The sequence below is a fragment of the Pleuronectes platessa genome, chromosome 6 (assembly GCF_947347685.1).
Source record: "Pleuronectes platessa chromosome 6, fPlePla1.1, whole genome shotgun sequence".
Lineage (NCBI taxonomy): Eukaryota > Metazoa > Chordata > Actinopteri > Pleuronectiformes > Pleuronectidae > Pleuronectes > Pleuronectes platessa.
In genome coordinates this window covers 14,278,795-14,286,077 of record NC_070631.1, presented here as the reverse complement: position 1 = coordinate 14,286,077, position 7,283 = coordinate 14,278,795, and the positions used below count along the sequence as shown (strand labels likewise).

The window sequence follows — 7,283 nt, the reverse complement described above, 5'->3', positions numbered from 1 at the left end:
CAAACATACTTGTAAACTGTACTTGGCTGATACCTTCCCAACAAAGTGGTCTTATCACAGAAAAGGCTTTTACAAAGTTGTCATAAGTGGTCTTTATAATTTTATTATTGTCTTCAAATGAATGGTTTCGATTAAACTTGTCACATTTCTTTCCACACTGAAACCAATTGTTAATTCATCCATCAGGTGTATTGATTATTCATTAATTATTGAATGAAGCTCAGTTGTAGCACAATATATGCCATCCAGCACAAGCTATATGGTTTTTATGCTCCAAATAACTAGAGAAAATGTCCAACTTTCTATCTATCTAAAAAAAAATATTTTGATGAAGGTCTATCTGTTGATGAAAATAACCCAGTGGAACTGTTTAAAATTGTAAACACATAGATGCCTCCCCTCTTTGTTTTACAAACTGAGCATAGGAGGTGTTTGGACACAATTTATTTATCAACATTTTCCTCATCAACATGAGGCTTAATAAAGTCACTTCACAGAAATAATTGAAAAAGAGGTAATCTGTTTTTGTCTGTTGCCGAAGGAATATTTAATGGTGGGAAACTGCTGATTCTGACTCTGCTCTTCAATTTTAACTACGTGTAAGTGTGTTTTGAACATATCATTATTATCATCATCCTCATCCTCATCCTCATCATCATCATCATCATCATCATCATCATCATCATCACAATAGGTCCTTATATTTATGTACAAACTTATTTTGCTTTTGCAATCATCCTGTGCAACTGCACTTTACTTTATAACATTTCTATACACACTTTTAGTTATTGTACAGACAATGGATGTCTCCTTTAGGAATATTGTATTGCTTGTTGTAAATAATTTATAATCTCTTGTCAACATCATTCTGACCTACCTGCCGCTGTAACAACTGAATTCCCCCCATGTCTGGATCAATAAAGTCTTACCAATCTTATATTATATTATTTTACATTATCATTAAGTACATCGCTGCTGAATATAATGACTCTAGAGACTGAACAGTAACTTGATGGACAGTTATGAGATTTCTTGGAAATAAAAAACAAATACTGTCTTGTGGTTAAATGATCACATAACAACGTCAAAACATGTTTAGAAAGAATTTGCTAAAATAATAGGTTTTTTTTTACAGTGTTTCTCCATTTTCTCACAGTGCTTGCTTCTTTTTCATTTCACTTCACCGTAGTAAAATATCTTTTGTATGTTTAGTTATATCCGTGTTATAAATTTTACGTGGTGGTTGTTCCTTGCGCGTCATTTCATAAACTAATGTCAGAGAAAACATCGATCAAAAGAAGATAGAAAAGAACTAACGTGACTATAACACTTTATGACGCAGCGGCCCCTGCCGGTCAGCTGGGGCCCTGCAGCTGACTGTGAGGGACACGCAGCAGCGCACCTCCTCCCGCGGCGCCGTTGTCTCATTTGCGCCATTTTGTCCGCTCACTTTGTTGATTGGGCTTTAGCGAGCTGTACTGGAGCCAATCAGAGGGGAACCGGACAGCGGAGACACGGTAAGGGAGAACCGATTGAAGGCATTGGTAGTTGTCAGCACGGATTGGTTTGTCATGGACCAACCAAATTACTAACCCTGTTAAATGCAGGAGGCAAAAAAACACAAGGAGCGTAATGGCAGCTCGTTTTCTGCCGCCGCGTCTCGGGCCGATCAGGCTGAAAATGTCCCCTAGTTCCCGGGGTCTGGTCCTGCGAGGAAACATGTTGTGTGGTGCTCCGCCAGCCGCGGCTAACGCTAGCTAGTTAGCTTAGATTTCGACTCTCAAACAAAGGGGCTGGGTGGAAATAGCCGTGTCCAACCCAGCGGTTTAGCCTCGTATCATAAACTATAACAAAGCCCAACACACCCGCTGCTCGTGTTAGCAGTTCGCCTGTGAAGCAGCCTATGTGCCGCGCTTTACTCTGTCTGGAGCAGCGTTTGTCTGGCTTTCCTAGCTTGCTACCTGAAGCTAGCAGTGTTAGCCCTCATACGACCATGCCCTGTTAATAAAAATAACACCCAGACGCAAACCTCTCTTCAAACCCAATGCATGGTTATTATAGCCATACACGTTTCTAAATTACACACACAACACGTGGTATGGTATGATCCATGTTCGCTTGATTTGAATACCGGAGGCCGCTTATGTGTCCTTTATTCAAATAATGTCCAATGATAATGAGTTGCTATCAGGTCATGGGAAACGAATAAGCTATGTGTGGATGGTCACTGAGGCTGTGGTTGTATAACATGTATTAATAATTTATGAATCTTACTGTTATAATCTTATATTGTGTACATGTGTATTTCTTTTGTCTTAAGAGAAAAGGGTTGTGACAATAACAAGCCATGGAGCAGTACACCACTGCCACCACCACTACTGGGGAGCAGATAGTTGTGCAGACAAGCAATGGACAGATCCAGCAGCAGGTGAGCTCAGACCCTACTCCCAATAAATGTGGGTTATGATAAAGAACCGTATTCCCATCCAACAGCACGGGTCACAGGTACCAGAGTCCCAGCGTTCCAGTGGATTCCAGGTCCAGTCCATTATCGTGATAACTGCTTGTCTGAGATTGTAACTGTCCTGCCTTGTCTGCAGACACAGGGCACAGTGACGGCTGTGCAGCTGCAAACAGAGGCGCCGGTGGTGACGGCCTCAGGCCAGCAGGTGCAGACACTCCAGGTAGTGGTGTCACCGCCGCCCTGTGTCAGTGCCATCACAGTGTTGCCAGTTTGCATGCCACAACCAGGGCTGTTTTTTTTTTTTTACATTTATTTTGTATTCATGATCCATCTCTATGCTGTTTGGTTCGTCCTCCCCCTTGCCCCAGCATGCCTTGCAGCTGCCTGAACTGCATGTTCCTCAGAACAGTATGTTGTGTGCCAGACTCTGGTTTTCGCCCACTCCCTCATTCCTAAAAGAAAAATGAACAAAAAAAATCGACTATGTCTGAATAGTGTTTCATTTGTTAAAGCTAGTTTTACGAGTGGAACAATCTTCCTGATGAGTATGAACGGCCAACAGGTGATGCAGGGCTGAACTACACAGATCCATATTCATCACTGGCTGTCACTTCTCATCATCTGGTTATATTTGTCTTGACAAAAGGGCCAGGGAGTCCTTCCCTCTGGCATTTCTCTGTGGTACATCCACTGCCACAGGCTTTCAGCTGTCCATTTTTGTCACTCACTTGTATGTTGTTGTTGGTTGGACCATCAGTACTTGTTAAGTTGTACATGCGATTGCAAATTGATTCGAAGGCAGCCTCTCCTCTTATCTAATCGTCTGGATCCTCTCTGGAGGTTTCATGTTAGTATATCCTAAAACAGAGCGAATGACAACAAATCATCTAATTATTTTTATCCATGACATGGTTTCCTGGATGTTCTAGATTTCACGTTGCCTGCTTGCAGTCCTGTAGTCCCAAGTGAGTAGCTCTGTGGTACCAAACACTGCCAGTTCTCCTATAACATATCTTCTGTGTCTCCCTGTAGGTCCAGGGGCAGCCTCTCATGGTCCAGGTGAGCGGCGGTCAGCTCATCACATCATCAGGACAACCCATCATGGTACAGGCCATGTCAGGGGGTCAGGGGCAAACCATAATGCAGGTCCCTGTATCTGGAGCTCAGGGACTTCAGCAGGTAAGGGATAAGGCATAGTTACTAGATTGTGATGTGTATTCAAGATTTACCCCATCCTGTACAAGGACACTGATATATGTTGAATAATCCTGGTAGATACAAGGATGGGACCAATGTTTGTGTGTTTTTGTGTCTGTGTGTAGATCCAGCTGGTGCAGCCGGGTCAGATCCAGCTGCAGAATGGTCAGACTATCCAGCTCGGGGGTCAGCAGGGTCAGCCCCAGCAGATCATCATCCAGCAGCCCCAGACAGCCATCACGGCTGGACAGAACCAGGTATTAAACTCTGACCGGGTGGAATTTTAAATCCATTGCATGAAATTATTATCAATACGACAACTCAGTGTCTGCTCTCCTAACATGTGGCTCCATAGGGGCAGCAGATCAGCCTGCAGGGCCAGCAGCTGGCACAGACAGCCGATGGGCAGACCATCGTCTACCAGCCCGTCAATGCAGATGGCACTGTCCTGCAGCAGGGTAAGCTCGGTTCTCTCCTGCCTCTTGTGTTTCCCTTTTCATTTTGTAGACTTTATAAACAGGTGCACTGCTGTCTTGTGATTTTTCAGCAATAACTGTGATGAGAATCTCTTTACAGGAATGATCACAATTCCAGCTTCCAGCTTGGCTGGTGCCCAGATTGTTCAGGCAGGCGGTAACAACACCAACACCACGAACAGCGGCCAAGGCACTGTGACCGTCACCCTGCCCGTTTCTGGCAACATGGTCAATGCAGGTGGAATGGTCATGGTAAGACCCTCTGCAGAGGTATCCAGCATCTTATTACCTTTTCCTTTTTTTTGGTAGACTCACAAAAGGGCGTGTGGTGTGGTAGAGGTCACAGAGTTTTTGTAAAATGTAGTTTCTGTACCAATTTTGCTGCCAATATTTGCATAATATAATTTTTTTAAATTTTTATGCAATGAATTTATTATCTTTTAATGAAATCATATTGCAATGAATTGTGAATTAATTATTGGTGATAAATGATTAATTAAAACCCCCTAACAACAAACCACAATCCCTGTTATGCACCCACGTGTCCTTTTTGCCAGCAGACACTCGTTGATGTTACGTTGACCTTATGCTATTCTAAACGTAACGTCAACCAGTGTCTGCTGGTAAAGAAGACGATTTAGCCAGAATGACTGATAACACAAAAGTAGGTGATTTTGAAGATTTCATTTTACCATTTGTACTTTAACTGCTTGTTTGTCTCCATATATTCTATTATATATTTTCCACTCTAGAGGCTTTAATCGCTGTGGGCCTATTTTCTTCCATCAGATGGTCCCTGGAGGTGGCGGAGTTTCCACAATGCAGCGCATCCCCCTGCCAGGGGCGGAGATGCTGGAGGAGGAGCCTCTCTATGTCAATGCCAAACAGTACCATCGAATCCTGAAGCGACGACAGGCCCGGGCCAAGCTGGAGGCGGAGGGCAAGATCCCCAAAGAAAGGAGGGTATGGTTTGATGCTTGTTTTCGTACCATACACAATCATGTACACATTTTAAAGCTCTCACCCTCACTACCAACTTAATACATATACTTATATTTAGCCTATGTTCATCTCTTCATTAGATCCTTTCCTTTTTTTACTTGGCGTTTTTTCTGTACATCATATTTTGTTTCGGGAGTAACGACCGAGATTTCATGGTGGGTTGGATGATGAGAGTCAAACAAAGAGCTGAAAATTGCATAAAGGTTAAGACTGGGGGTGTTAGTTGTCGATGGGATTGGTAGTACAACCCTGATGCTTTACAAGGAGTCATTTCATTTATTAGAAGTATGCCTGATAGTACTTTGAATGTAGCTGTAGGGCTAGATACATTGAGACGAAGTGAAAAATAAAATATACGGGGATGACTGAAATGACATTTGACCCAATGATTAACTGGCCTTGATCCTGTACACCCGCTTTCTCTCTGACAGAAATACCTGCACGAGTCTCGCCACCGTCACGCTATGCAGCGTAAGCGAGGAGATGGAGGACGATTCTTTTCCCCCAAGGAAAAGGAGGAAATGGCGTTGGCCCTAGCACAGGTGAGACAAGAAGCTGCATAAAGCACAGCACAAACTATACATCATCATCCAGTAATAAAGACAAAAAAATACAGACTAAATTGTCAACCCGGCTCTTTAAGACAGATTTTTTGACTGGATTTTTTAACTGGATGTCTCCTTTAGGAATGAAACTCTTCATAATTTCTAATTGTAAAATCATTGCCTTTCTTCTCCCATGCAGCAGCAGCAGCAGCAGCAGGAGGCAGCCCAGGCGGCAGCAGATGAGACGGTGGCTCAGATGATCCGGGTCTCTTAGCAAACATCTCCTGCCTGAGAACTTTACCCTGCCTGAGACTCTTCATCCCAGCCAAACCATCTGCCACACCTTCTCCTCTCATTTTTCTCCCCCATCTGCCCCATCGTACTACACCAGCTCTGCAGCTCCGTTACTGGGTTTCTTCTGTTCTCTCTCTACTTCTACACTGGTCTTCCAGGAAGCTGGCCATGTGGCTGCTGAGCCTCTGAACTGGTCTTCTTTTCTGAAATGGAGGAGGCTTCCATGCTCAGCTTTACTGGTCAAGCACCTAGGACCAGCGTTTTGACGAGGATTTGTCGGAAAGTAATGAAAAAAAGTTTGGGGTAGCCAGTGTCGGTCACACAGATGAAAAGGAAAGCTGTGAAGCCATACTCTGTCAGACCCTGGTCTGGTAAAATATATGAGAATTTGTAACTTGTGGATTCTTGTGGCTTTAAATATTTTTTTGTAAATGGTACAGATTTTTTTTCAGAGACTCGTTGAGCCTCGATGCAACTCTCGTGTCCTTTATCTTTTATGTGATGCCCTGTTTTTTTGACATAAATTTTTTTTTCAACCCACGTGCTGTGGGGGTTGGACTCAGCATCTCAAGAACAACCTGCATCTGATGCGCAAGAAACAGAAATGTTTAACTAATGTGAAGATGTTGTACAGAAATTATTTTCTTCCCCAGTGTGTGTTTTGGATGTACTCACTAATATGCCTCATCCTGTTGATGCATTTTATACGATTTGTGGTCAGACTTTTTGTCTTTGTTGGAAAAAAATTGCTATGTTGCATCACATTACATATTCTATCCATATAGTTACTTCATTGTGCAGTCCACCTAAGTGTTTGTTTTTTTCATTGTAGATAATAGATTTTTTTACCCAGCAGATGCAGTTGTGCGATGTTATTTTTTTTTTTATAATGAAAAAAGGTTGGACATTGAATTCATGAAACCTATGTCAATTAAATTTTATTAAGTGACTCACGGTTATTAGTGGTTATTTTTAATTTGGAGTTTTATTCAGGTCTGATTTTCATCTTAATGCCATATATTTAAATTGCAGGATTTTTTTCCATTAATTTAAGTTACAAACACAGAGGACCTTTAGTATGACACTCAAAACACAGTTAAATAGTGCTTTACAAGTAAAGAAATTAAAATTGAGGGCAAAAAATAGCAAACTATTAGGAGAAAACTAAAGATTACACAGCATTAGAGAACAAATACAACATTAAGATGTTACAGATGAAAAAAAGGTAGAAGGAAGATTTAAAAAAGAAGATTAGAGTGTTGACTTTGAGGAGACCTCTCAGGTTAAACACTCCCCCCGACCAGG

General features: G+C 42.2%; 1 protein-coding gene across 4 annotated transcripts; it reads left to right on the top strand.

The window, feature by feature from the left end:
- Positions 1-1,375: 1,375 nt before the first annotated feature.
- nfyal (nuclear transcription factor Y, alpha, like) lies at positions 1,376-6,928 on the top strand. Of its 4 annotated transcripts, XM_053425470.1 has the most exons (10): positions 1,376-1,517; positions 2,321-2,428; positions 2,601-2,687; positions 3,497-3,643; positions 3,787-3,918; positions 4,017-4,119; positions 4,238-4,389; positions 4,927-5,100; positions 5,571-5,681; positions 5,884-6,928. In XM_053425470.1, the coding sequence occupies exons 2-10, from the start codon at positions 2,348-2,350 to the stop codon at positions 5,956-5,958; spliced, it is 1,062 nt and encodes a 353-aa protein (XP_053281445.1). In that variant the 5' UTR covers positions 1,376-1,517; positions 2,321-2,347; the 3' UTR covers positions 5,959-6,928. The 4 variants fall into 4 exon arrangements, with proteins under 4 accessions (XP_053281445.1, XP_053281443.1, XP_053281442.1 ...); XM_053425468.1 differs by lacking the exon at positions 2,601-2,687; XM_053425467.1 differs by lacking the exon at positions 2,601-2,687 and having other exon boundaries at positions 4,238-4,407; positions 5,887-6,928.
- Positions 6,929-7,283: the final 355 nt, after the last annotated feature.